The sequence below is a fragment of the Vigna radiata genome, chromosome 10, assembly GCF_000741045.1.
Source record: "Vigna radiata var. radiata cultivar VC1973A chromosome 10, Vradiata_ver6, whole genome shotgun sequence".
Taxonomy (NCBI): domain Eukaryota; kingdom Viridiplantae; phylum Streptophyta; class Magnoliopsida; order Fabales; family Fabaceae; genus Vigna; species Vigna radiata.
In genome coordinates, this window is record NC_028360.1 from 3,853,757 (window position 1) to 3,867,951 (window position 14,195).

At 30.9% G+C, this 14,195-nt stretch overlaps 1 protein-coding gene across 1 annotated transcript; it reads right to left on the bottom strand.

Moving 5' to 3' along the window:
• Positions 1-5,942: 5,942 nt before the first annotated feature.
• On the bottom strand, positions 5,943-12,729 carry LOC106774457 (splicing factor SF3a60 homolog). The gene is made up of 12 exons (XM_014661456.2): positions 12,556-12,729; positions 12,364-12,477; positions 11,920-12,024; positions 11,333-11,475; positions 11,111-11,207; positions 9,784-9,942; positions 9,605-9,676; positions 8,762-8,920; positions 8,565-8,642; positions 7,461-7,589; positions 7,079-7,225; positions 5,943-6,317 (listed from the first exon to the last, which is right to left on the bottom strand). The coding sequence occupies exons 1-12, from the start codon at positions 12,727-12,729 to the stop codon at positions 6,171-6,173; spliced, it is 1,524 nt and encodes a 507-aa protein (XP_014516942.1). The 3' UTR covers positions 5,943-6,170.
• Between the last annotated feature and the right edge of the window lie 1,466 nt (positions 12,730-14,195).

Consider the following 14,195-nt stretch of genomic DNA (forward strand, 5'->3'; position numbering starts at 1 on the left):
TGTGAGCAGACATGACAAATTAATGCATCCAACATAAAACAGTGTCACCACGGAAGTTCAAAATCGCAAACAAACCTGATACTCTGGAACGAGTTCTTTCAACTCATAATAAAGATCCTTCAATAATCCACATAAAAGAAAATTAAAACTTAGTTTAAAATTTATAACCAACTTCACGCTATAATAAACAACAATTAGTCTGAGGTATCCTTCATTCCCAAATTCCAAAGAGAAATTATACTAGAATACCCAATTCCAAACTTCACCACAATAACAGTATTAGCAACACCCTCCTCAGATTAAACACTGTTCAGAGTAAACTTTTCACCAAGCACCAACGACAAAGAGATAAGGATGGAGGAAAAAAGAAAATACAGTGTTACTGGAGCTTGGAGTTTGGAGCCATCTAACTGAATTCACGAGATTAGATTGTTGACCCTGTGATTCCATTGTAAAAGTAAAAATCAGCAAGTAACATAAACAATAAACAATAAACAAACACAAACAACGCCAAAAACAAAACAGTTAGTTACTGTCCTCAGTTACCACGCGAGAGCGAAGCCGAGAAAGTGCAACTTCTGAAGAATGCCATTTGCACTAGTACAACAACAACCTATACCGGCTCTTCAGTGTTAGGAACACATGAAATAAGCACTAAAAATCTTTCACAAAAAATCGGATGAAGCACATGCTGGACGAAATGTTCAACAAAAACTTCGAAAAACATTCAACTTTACCCAGACAAAACCTAAATGCCTAAAAAAGCTTTAGAAAAATTAAACCCACCGAACAAAAGCTAACCAATAGCGAAATAAATGAAAAAAAGCTTTGAAAACCGACCTCCAATGGCGTTTTCTGGCTTCGTAAGCAGCTAACGGTGGAACGGTTGCGGTGAACGGTATTACCTCTGGTGAACTCTGAACTCCTTCAACGGCGACAACGGTGGCTGGTGAGTGAGTGTGACAGAGGCGAGAGTGAGACTGCTTATGATCGGTGGAAAGAAACGCGAAGATGATCGGCGGTGCCGCCTCTTGGTGGACCTCTGGTGGCCGTTGAACGGCGAACGACGGTGGAGTCGTCAAGGGGCTTTGGTCGTTGGGAGGGTTTCGTTCTCTCTCTAGGTTTCGTTCTCAAGATCTCAGAATGAATTTGAATTTCGGAAAATGATTCGTTCCAATTTCTGATACCGCCCTCCATTTTCCACATCATTTATTTTTTTTTTTATTTTTTTAAAGATGAACCAATGAGAGACTGACACATCATTGGTATAAAAAATTTGTCACCCAAAGGGTGTCAAACTATCATTTTCCTATACTTTATGAGTTCGATCTATCATAAATATGATCTTTTACCACGGATTATAATTACATTCATTTTTCAATTTCTTTTTTATTTTATGTAGGAAATTAGGCCTTAGTTACACAATATTGTTTTATTACTTCAATCTCGTTAAATATCGAACGAAGTTGAATAAGAGTACCACAAAAGTTAAAACGTATAAATTAATATTAATTCATGAAGAACTAAACTTAATTTTAATTTTTATGCAAATATTTGTTCAAAATTTATCCAAACGGGATCTAATCAAGTACTGGTTTCCTTTGAATAGACTTTTCAACAAATATTTATAATAAAAAATAAATTATATTTTTTCATGAATATTAATTTATATATTACCGTAACATAATTTCTCCACAAAGGTTTTTACTTAAGCATTTAGTTCTTTTTTATTTTCTCATTTTGTCTCAGCGACCCATAAGAAATGGCGTTGCCATTTGTTTACGGACGAAAGAGGAGGAAATCTATATTGCGAACTTTTTTTTTAAGTGATTAATATATTCTAAGAATATAGAAGAAATGTGAAAGGAAAAAAATAGTCGTGGTTTTTTTCCGAACCATTTCTTAATTAATATTTTTCCTTTACATTTTAAGTGTTCAGATTTAGAAAAGACTTTATTTGTATTAACTTTTAATTCAAAATAATATTAATTACTTAACAATTTTACACTTTAAGTTTTATTAATTTTTAATTTTCTATATATATACACTTTAAAATTATTATTATATTTATTAAAAAGTCAAAGTAATTTATTACATTTTTATTTAAAATAAATTATAACAAACTTAGAAAAAAGGGATTTATACGTATTGATAAGATGGAGTGAGAATGCACAAAGCCAACCCAGGAAATATTTTGGTTTAATCATATATGTCAGATTCGTATTTGGGGTGAGGATTTTAAATTGGTCATTTTCTTTTTTTTTCTTTTGCGTTTTAAGAATGTTTATTTTGCGAAAACTGTAATGATTATATTCCTATTGTTAAATTAGGTCCAACCAAGTTAATAGATGTATGTTTTAAATGTCGTGGACTTCATTATTTGGTTCATGTGATTCTGTCTATTTTTTTTTTTTAAAATAAATAGGAAAAAATGAATGGAATGATTCTCGTAACAATCTAGAAACACCCGTTCGAGCTTAAAAACTACAACAAGCTCCAAAATTGTGATCAATCAACTCCTTTTACCATTGCGAGTATCTTCACACCAAATCACGTTTTCATTCTTCATCTTCGTCAATTTACAGACTCAAACCAAACCCACAAACAAGAAATTCACCCCTAGGAACCCAGCAAATGATTAAACCAAATATTTTCATAAAATCTAGAATGGAATGTGGACTCAACAATTTCCAACTTCAAGAAGTTCAGATAAGAAATATACGCAAAGAAACCATCTTTGTGAGGTGGAAGACACCTTTAGAAATCCTTTAACCCACACTTCATCCAAACTCTACAACAATATGCATCTCCCTACTATCTTCAGCAATCTCTCTATTTCTCTCTCCGTATTAATAAAGCATTCACGTGACATTAATTTGAATGTTTCCGTACTTAATTGGATTTGATAGTGGATTGTCTTAGAGTAAGTATTTTTTTGAGTATGATCAAATTGATTTGCCAAGTCTTCTTTTTGAGGTTTAGGTTGAGATTGTGCAACTAGCAAATATGGATCAACAAAACACTAGAGAAGTAGAGCCTGCTAAACCTAGTTCAACTCCATCAGTATTTGTAAACTCAACCGATGAAGGAAGAACAAGTTCAGAATGCTGTGAAATTTCTGTCTCACCCGAAAGTTAAAGGTTCACTTGTCACCTATAAGAGAACATTTTTAGAGAAGAAGGGCCTTACAAAGGAGGAGATTGATGAAGCCTTTCAGCGAGTGACAATATGCCTGTTTTCTTAAAATTATTTTACTAATCACCCGAAATTTTCTAGGTTGTTCTATCAAAGGCAACCAATTGATTATCAGTTTATTAATTTCCTACATGTTCATTTTTTTATCGGCATGTTCATTTGTTTCAGTCCTTACCTTTGATTCCAATCACAGGATTCAGCTCCAACTATGCAGACAGGTGGTGTAAATCAAGGTGAAGTGTCTAATATTGAAGTTTTCCTATGTAACTTTGGATTGAGTCAAATTGCATGTGAAATGTCTGTTTAACTTGATTTTCAATAAGCTTGATAGGAATTGCTTGGGTTGCACTTTGGAATTTAGTGTCATCTCAATCCCTCGTCAATGTAGAGAGAGAAATAGAGAGATTGTTGAGGACAAATGAGGAGAGGAAGAGAGAGATTGTTTACGATAAATGTGGAGAGAGAAAGAGAGATTGTTGAGGATAGTGGGAAGATGTAAGGTATTTTTGGAATAAAAGAAAATAGTGAGGACACTAGTGGAAAAATACTTTTCTATAACGAACCTATTATGACGGATAAAAATTATCCATTATCATAGTGTTAGTAGAAATTTGGCTACAGTTCAATAGTGTATGTACATTAATGTAATATTTGGATTTAATATATAATTTCATGTATAAATGATGTACTAATTATTAGACTATTTAATATTTGAAATGAATTCTATTTTGTTAATATCATTAAATTTGTTTATTCGAAGCTATATTGATTATAAATTGATTGGATGAGATGATAATACAACAATATTATTATAATTTAATTGGATGTCAAATGTAATGATCAATTTTTTTAAAAAAAAAAAAACATATATTATAACGTACTAAACCATGTACATTATGATAAGTTGATCACATATTATAACATACCAAAATATATACGTAATAATATATCACATATTAGAACAGTACAAAAACTTCTACGTCATAATACTTTACATCCTATTATCATAATAAACTGCGCATATTATGATATACTTCAGAAACTACGTTATAATATGTTCAACATATTATAACGTAAATTTTTGCTACGTTATAAAATGCGCAGACTTATTATATTGCCCAAAACTATATCCCTATTAACTATGTTATAAAAAGTCAATTTTTGTACGTTATAAAATGTCATTTTTTTCCACTATAGTGAGAGGTGTAGGAGTACTTGGGATGGTGGATCTTGATGTTTTTAAACTTCAATTTATAATTTATGTTGAACGATAATAAATAAGATTTATCACAATAACATTAAATTACTATATTATAATAATTAAATTGTCTTTACACAGTTGTGATGATAAAATTATATAATGAATTAAAAAATAAAATTAATTATATAAACAATTTTCAAAATAAATGTTCTACATGATTGTATTATATGATTTTCCGGTCAATTATCTTGACAATCAACTATTAATAAAACACTTGAACAAACTATCATCAGGAATAGATAGTCGTCGATCAATTGTCAAGACAATTAACTTTAATACTAAATAACTTAAGATAAAATATGATTATAATCAATCAGGTCGTAATTTGGTCATTATTAATAAGAAACATACAGTAAAATCTATAAAATATAAGTTTGAAGTAAGCATATAAATGATTATATTTACTGCATAATTAATATCTAAATTGTTAAACATAAACTGATTTTTGTATTAAAGTACCTTCTGCTTATATTCTCCGAATAGTTTTAACGAATAATTACAAGAAAATTTGGAGTAGAAGACAACTATTGAACCCCTTAGACAATCTTTTGGAAATTAATCTCGGCCTTTCACTCCAAAACAATGGTACAAATAAAATATTAAAATAAAATAAAAATAATTCAAATGATTTAATATACAATTTAGTAAAATTGTCTAAAATAAATAAATATATAATTAAGGACAATAAAAAGCATTTTATAAATCTAAGAACAAATTTTTAAATATCAAATTAGTAGAACTGTAAATAATCAAAATTATTTTGGAAAAAAATCCAAATAAAACAAAAATTAAGAAATCAAAGAGAAAAAAATAAGTTTTTTATATTAAGAAAATCAAATACTTTTATGTGAAAAAAAGTATTAAAAATAATATTCAAATATAATTATTTTAAAATAACCGTACAAATATTATAATAAAAAAAGAAAATAACTAAGATATATAAATAATTCATAAATAAAAAATAGGCCGAACAAAAGAATAATTATATATAGAGTTATATATAAGGCTACTTAATGAGTAGATATTTTAATAATTTAACTGAGTATTAAAATAGATACAGTACATATTTATCCATATATTCGTATCTAAATAAAATTTTGAGTATTATCCATATTTAATTAATTGAGAAAGCTTTGCCGTTAAATTTTTTTTAATGTTATCACCCAAAAATTCATCTACGTCGCTGAATAACGGAATTTAGTGACCCTTATAAACAAGTAGTTAATGTTAACGAAAACTTCAATGACGCCAGGAAGACTATCTCATCTCGCATATCTTCAACAAAAGTTCCAATTCAAGTTAAAACATGGAAATCATGATAATTTTATTCCATATCATGACAATCCTAGCACAAAGCAAACGTTAAGTTATACATACAAATAAACACATAATTATCCATGAAAAAAATGTGAAAGAACAGATATTACAACGCTACCAGAGTAAGGACACTGTTCCATGCAAAGTAGATTCCAAACATACCAGATACTAATACCCAAAATCTTCAAATACTATTTAACATCAATGGAAATATTTGTTTCTTCTCCTGTCTTGGTTAGAATAATCATCATAAATTCACAATAAAGTAAAATACAAGCCATAAAATATGGCTAATTGTCCTACAATCCCCACTTCCTAGTAGTGGAAAGCAAATTGCTTCTTCCACTTCACACAATACCAAGTGAGAAACTAAACAGTAATCTTCAAAATTGTTTTCTCAAATCAGTCCCTGGCGCTGTAAGTCAGTGTATGTTTTCTTATTATAGATGTTGCCTTCTTTGTCTTCGTACTCTTCCTCTAGATCTGGGCGCCACTTGTTCACTCCTTGTCTTTGCTGTATCTTCTTCCAAAGTTCCTTTGCTTCCTGCAACAGAGTATGATAGCATGTAAGATACTATTAATCCCCTCACTTTATTTTTCCGTCCTTGCAGTCCAACATAGAGCTGAAGTGAGCGAATAGAGATATGAAATACAATAAAAAGGACAAAAGGAGTAAAAACTGCACAAGTCCCTTAAATAAGATTTTGCCAATTATGTCAGCTGCTGGACAAAGTTCAAGAAACCAAATGCCCTTTGAAAATTGCCTTGCGCATTTCACACAAGGGGAATCTTATTGAAATGTTCAGGTGTTACGAGAAATTAAATAATATAGTACAGTGTTGATTAAATCAAACCATGTGCTCATAATGGACACCAGTTTTTTTAGGTTATACATCTCTCAAACCTTTTAAAAAATGGGTTCTACTAACAAGTACCCTAAAGGAATTCGTTAAGGAATAAATAAAAAGTTCATTGGAAATTACAGCAGAAGCGCATTAGCGACATTAAATATTCCACTTTCTCATAAAAGAAACTTTTGATTAGCATTCTCTACAAAACAGTACATCAATGAAAATTTAACGCTGGCTAATTAAGTTACTTTCAATTAGTTATAAGAAATGGGAAAAATATAATGTTGACGTGGACTATTTCCATTTGAAATCATGGACTCAGTAAGACTCATTAACAAACAAAATAATGGTACGTTTGTGTACACAGAAGATGAAAGTAATATATGTTTAGCTTAAGGAATATACTAGAGACTGATTGCCGGCAAGGGAATGAAACAAATAAATATATGCGTACCTCAATTGATGTGATTTCGTTGAAATTCTTGGTATTCGGTATACCAAGACACCGCATCCCATGTTGATGGCGCCATTCTTTAAAATGTCGTTCAAAAGCCCGACGCCCCCAATAACTATAGTTCCCACATATCTCACACTTAAATTCCTGAAATACATATTACACTTCATTTAATAATCAAAATACTGTTGAGCTAATGAAGTATATAAAAGTACTATTGTGAGCCACAAAAAAACCTACTATAACAAGTCCCTAGCCTCTCAATCAGTAAAAAGATTTATCTAATGTGACATGATTCTACCAAATAGTAGCAGATGTAACAATATTTTCTTTTAAAATATTGATTTGAGTTTCCAAAATTCTAATGACAAATTAATAATACCTGACCCAGACCATGTAGCTTATATAGCCAATAAGGTATAGGTTTTCCATCCCACCCCATTGGTAATTTTAGGGGATTATATATCTGCTGCTCGTCATCTTCGCTTTCAGTGTCCTCTTGTGTCTCTTCCTGTAAAGATCATTTAATATTTAATACAACAAACAATTAAATGAGCCCATTTTTAGTACATAGAAGGAATAAAAGTAAACAGCCAACATCTAAATCGGATATAGAAGAAAGTCGGAAGCTTCTTTCTCTTGTAAATAGGGACTGTGAAAATTAAACAAAGTTTTTATTTGTCCAAGATTTTCAAATGACCCAAAAAGAGACATAATGTTATGATCTAACAGTTAATTCTTTTGAAATTTCTGCAGTCAATCACAAAAAGTTGGCAACACCTGTTTTAACAAGTGCCATACAAGAATTACCCCAGTAAATAATTCATTTTTCATATGTTAACTCCTGCCAGATTGTTCTTTTTCTATTCAACCCTTTCATAAAAATGCCAATATATGATGCTCTATAACAGCAGAAAAGCACAAGATTCAATGTTATACTCAAGCTGTTACTGCACACAAGTTTACTCACAGATATCGGTGGGATACAAATCAAACTATATTTAGGGGTGAATAATTCAAAAGTACTATTATTGATAAGTAGAATGGAGAAAAGCCATCTTGGGATCGTGATGAACCCAGTTATTACTTGAATGACTGCCAATCTACCCAGTCATTGCCTCTTTAGATTTTAGTTTCTCAAATAAAGAAAAAAACGCCACCAGATGCTTATAAGCCAAACAAAAAATGCATGTTATATTTATGGCATCCAAGATACAAAATGATATCATCTAAAAAATAGATATTAATCATAGAATTTGAACATAGATTCTAAATCAATTCTACAAAACAAGATTTGGTGAGAATTGTCCAGGCTTTATAAGTTGGATTTATGTCAAAGCTGCAAATTAAGGTGCCTACCCAACAATTAGGCTATTGCAATGCTGAATCAATAAAGCTAATTTGAAAAACTATTTTCAAATTAATGCAGTATGAATCACTATGTTTTTGAAGATCATTACATTGCTTTGACTAAATGACTACTAACCTCCTCACGTTCTGCTTCCATCTCTTCATATGTTAGGGCCTGTTTCTTTACAACATTGTCTTTTGTTCGAGCAATTGTCTGCAGAAGGGTGAGAAAAATTATACATCCAGAAAGAAATGCAATCATTATACATTTCCAAAATGCTGAAAAGACTTCAATGAAAGTAAACTAAAGGAAAATAAGCAAAATGAGCTAACCTCCTCCAACAAATCACACAGTTTTTCCATTTTAGCTTCCATCAATGCAATTTCTTTAGAATTTCCATCTTCTTGTGGAACTGGAGCAACCCTGTTCTTTTCTACACCACGTGTCCCCTTAACAAAATGCTTCCTCTCCAACTTTTCAAGAGGTGTGTGCTGCACGAAAAAAATAAACAGAAAAATTATTATAGCAAGCTTTCAAGCCAGATTCACTATACATATGTATTGCTTATGGGCAGGGAATCAAAGCCACTTTAAACAAAATTCAATGAATCAAGGTCTCCTAGAACATATAGAATTTTGCAAGTCAAAGAATTTCACTTTAATTGTTATCTACCATGGACAACGGAAATGCCACTTATGAAATAGATAATGATTTCATACTTCCACAATATTATTCAAATGTATGAGATAATGGCAAGCTGAACAAATAACGTTTTCCAGTACTTTAATAAAATAGAATCACGCAGGCATGAAGTTATATATTATGCCAAGAGCCGATTATATACACATCAGCTAGTACTCCAAAAACTGTAATAACTGATAGGGTAAGGGACCAGAATGATGGGTTCAAGTAAGTTCTAACATAATGAACTGTAGCAATTTGGGCATACAATTTTGACTCTGATACTAAAGTCTTGGTCTTAAGGCAGATAAGTTAAAAGGCAATAGGAAAACAACGTCACTAAACATCCGTCATGATGTTAATTTTGACCTTTAGAGAGATACCATATCGCAAAGATAATTCCAAATTCCAACTTCCTTCTATAGAAAAAATATAAAATACAGGGAGGAATGGAGGAGTGAATAACCTTATACCATGTACAAGTTAGAAATTACCTTTGTGAGGAAGAGCCTCTCCGCCCGTTGCTGAATAGTACCACCAGTCTTAAGCCCTAATGCAGCCAGAGCCTATAACATCAACAATAGCAGAAAAAGATGTAATCAATTCATCAATTTTATGATAATTGACGGAATACGTGCCCACTCACACAATTATACAGAGTCCTGAACTTTACCTCCTTTAACCTTTCAGGACCCACTTCTATCAGCTCTTCAACAGTACTATAATAATCAAGATCAATGGTCTCAGCAGGTACATGTCCATTTTCCTGATTGTCATTTTCCCATCCCCGTACCCTTCCAGCAGCCCAATTTTCTTCAAATTCAGCTGTAACCTGCAACATTTGTATTAGATTCGTCCTCCCATACAAAGAGAAGATGAAAACAAAGCACAATAAATCCCCATTTCAATAAGATGAACATTATGGGCCAGTTTGCTTGACATTCTCTTTCATAAAAATTGCTTTGAAAAATTGTTTGTTGAAGCTTTAAAAATAAACAGATTTCTTTAACTATTTTGAGAAGTCTTTTTGAGTACTTATGGGGCGAAAGTGATAACAAAATTCTGAAATAAAAAGTACTTCCATAACAGTAACCACACAAGAAAAATAGCTTTTTCTTTTTATAAACTCTCCAACACACTAAGATTAACTTTCAAAACTAACATTCACTCCTTTTCATAATGCAATATGTCATTCAATATTACTCCAGCCAAGAAATAAAGGAACAGAATTGAAACATGAAGTAGGAATTGCTGAAGCTGACTGTTGAAACTTAAAAGTTCATACTTAGCCAATAACCAATCATGCATTTCTGTATAGAAAATATAAAATACCGATATCATAAAGTAATTTCAAAAGTCAACTCGATTTAGTTAAAAAATATATAACAAAAGTAAAGAATGTAAAAGAAATTGGGACATGAAAGAAAAAAGGCACAATGTCTTGATGTAAAATCATGTCTATAGACAACTTATTGACCTCTATATCTTTCTTAGAAGTATTCCCTGTAGTTTTTTAGGTCTTCCTCTATCTCTTGAGATTAGGTTACCCTCCATCTAATCTATTAATATCCTTAACCAGGTTTCTACATGTCCTAACCACCTAAAACAAGTTTTCACCATATATTTACACATGTGCCACAACAACCTTGTTCTTATAACAAAAATACCCCATCAAAACAAATAATTACTACTTTTTCGGAGACGAAAAGATATAGTAGCAGAAGGCCTGAGAACTTGGAAGAAATTGGCACAAAAACTATATCATATTACAGGACAGGTGGTAGACCAACAATATCACCGGATTGATCTGAAACAAAATTTTCAGAAATTAAACCTAATGCAAATCAATCACAACAAAGACTTCTGAAGTTTCTATTCTCACATTTTGTTAATTGTGTGATTAAAGAGCTTAAAATGAAAAAAGCTATACGTACAGTGATGCTCAAAATTAAGCCAAAAATGCTACAAGTTTAAAACAGAGGCCAGAGAACATTAAAAACCTTTGAGAAAATTCGATCAAGATCTTGCAGTGGCTCGGTACGCTGGAAAAAGTATATCAGATACTCCAAAAGATTAACCATATATTCTCGGTACTGTCTGGAGATATCAAACAGCAAAAAATTAGAAGCCTATATACAAATAAAAATACAAATTTCATACAAACTAGGATCCCCATAAATACCAATTGATAGTTAAATTAACTCGATAGAGAATACATTCACCTGGTCATTTTCATTTTGCGAGGAATCTTATTTGTGTCTGAGAAAACATCAAGATATGCAGAATACTCAAGTGGCTCTCCAAACTTAGAATTGACATACTGATAATATAATTCATGCAGATCTAAGTATCGACCAAGAGCTTCCTGAAAGAAAATTTCAACGGGATCAGTGCCCAGAAAAAGCTATAGGACAAAAAAATTATCAGTACAGGAAAGTGGCATGCCTCTCCTCTCGGTAGAATATGTTAAACTCCATCTTGCATATTCAATGTCTCAAAATAACATAACTTAATGTCAGACAATATCCTCTTAACATTTCTACTAATAATTAATGGACAAACTATTTAAATGACCAATCGAACACAATAGATTACATAAAACAGAGTATCCACATGAGTTGCCAGGGCTATTCTTTAAATTATCAACAATCCCTGCTTGTTGTTTGTCCCGCATGCTAAGTCAAGTTCAATTTCACTTAATGGATACAACATTCTCTATTCTTTTTTCATATTACACACAAAGGAGGAGGAAGGGATATATATATATATATATATATATATATAGAGAGAGAGAGAGAGAGAGAGAGACCTCTCCACTAAACTCAATTTGAGGTTCTTCTTTGAGAACCGTTTCATAATCATCATTGGCGTCAACAACACGTGCAACTGGGTGCTTCCTATGATACTCTCGTATCTGCAACACCACAAAAGAAGCAATCCGTTATTCATGAAGTGATAAACCAGTAACAGAACTAAAATAACAGTGAGATTCTAGCTCACCATATCCTGTAATTATTTTTCAACAAAATATAACTAGACTAAATCCCCAATTCTCCTTCCCATTCCACATAAAATTGTAATAACAAACCTGCACAAATACAAATTTAAACACGAAACAATTTCGATGCTTCACCACTTAAAGTTCCTTTACGAAAAGATAACTTCATTTCATCTAAAAATTGATAAATACAAATCAAAATTTAGACAAAATAGAAAAAAAAAAAAAAAAAAAAAAAAAAAAAAAGCAGCTGACCTCCTTGAGTCTATCATAAAAGGCACTGAAAACGTTAATTCCAGAGGCGGTTTGGCCTCCGAGTGCAGCAATCTCGTCCTTCCTGGCATTGTCGTTATCTTCGTATATCCCAATCTGAAACGTAGAAAAGCAAGCTAGGTAACGATGTGAGAATGGAAAAAGAAGGAAAAACCTAATAAGAAGAAAACGCACAAGCTTTTCAGTGGTGGAGGTAATGGTATCGATCATGTTTCGCACACGGTGACTCTGATACAAACGCTCCTTGTTGGTGCCGGGCTCATTCTGGAGCTCCTTCACTATCAGCCGCTCCAACCGTTCAACCTCCTCGTGTGCCGCCCGCGTCACTTCCAGCACCGTCGACGACATTCTCTTTCTCTCTCTACACCTCTCTTCTCACAAAAAATGCTGCTAATACTTAACCCAATTAATCACTCTTGGGCCTAACGTTGGCCCTATCATTTACGACCCAATAGGCTCAACGGGTCAACTAAATGAACTTCGGGATTAAACTTCTCGAAAATACTTAAACACGTTTTCAATTCCTCAATTTCATCAAATTTTTAATTTAATTTAAGAAATTAAAAAGTAAAAAATAAAAAAATTTCGTCCAAAAGCTATAATTACTTTTCAGTCTTCTAAAAAAGTTAAAAGGTCAGTTCTTAAAAAATGTGAGTCTCTTTTTATCTATTTTGCTAATGGATGACACACCATAAATCAAGTAATTAGGAAATGAATAAGCATCAGTATTTTTGTAATAGATTGTTGTAAGGTATAAGTATAGTTGGAATTAAAGAATTGTCTATGTGTTATAATAAATTTTACATAATATTTTTGTAATCAACGATAATCACTTTTTTCTTAATTTAAAGTTTTTACGTTACATTATTGTGTTTATCTTATTTATTTATTAATAGGATGATTCTAGAATGTAAAGACGATGATGTTTTTCATCACGACACATCTTATTCTGTCAACTTTGAATTTTTTTTTTATTCAACTCTTATTAAAACCTTTTAAATATGAAAGACAAACAATAAATCAAGTTTTTCATTTCTTTTTATTAGGTTTTGCTTATTTTATTAAAGTATATGCTTTATTTTGTTATTGAAAACTTTTGATTTCATATTTAAGGAATTTTTTACTTTTCAGTTTAATAGAAGCTTAGATGAGTTGTGTTTTAAAGTGTTAACATCTTTCAAACAAATTAATAAGCGGAACTTTTAAACTTTGAAAAATAAGTCATTGAATCCAATAAGAAAAAATAACCATTTTGATTATATATATATATATATATATATATATATATATATATATATATATATATATATATATATATATATATATATATATATATATATATAAAAGTGAGTTATAATAGGAGATCTCTTTACACATGATGTTTCAACACTGGAAACATAAAAACTAGTTATTGAAAGTTAATATATTAAGTTTTGTGATATACATGTTTTATAGATTATATCCAAATCATTATATTTAAAGAATGTTTTCTATATCAATTCATATACGTTATTGTTAAGATTGTCTCTATTATGTGATTGATAATTGACTTTGCTAATAGAATTGATTTTTAAATTCTTCAATTTCAAGTAATTCGAATGTGGATAAGTATATAAGTTTCAAAGCTCTAAATTCTAATCAAGTGGATAATTTCTCTTATAAGATAATAACATTAATAAGTTTTACAAAATGATAAAATATAATTTGACATGGCTTCCACTTGGTAATCACTTAAATGACATTTTTAATGAATTTTCAATATTCTTTCAATGTAATTAATGTTCTTTAAGAAGAGTTATGAATTACAAAACCAA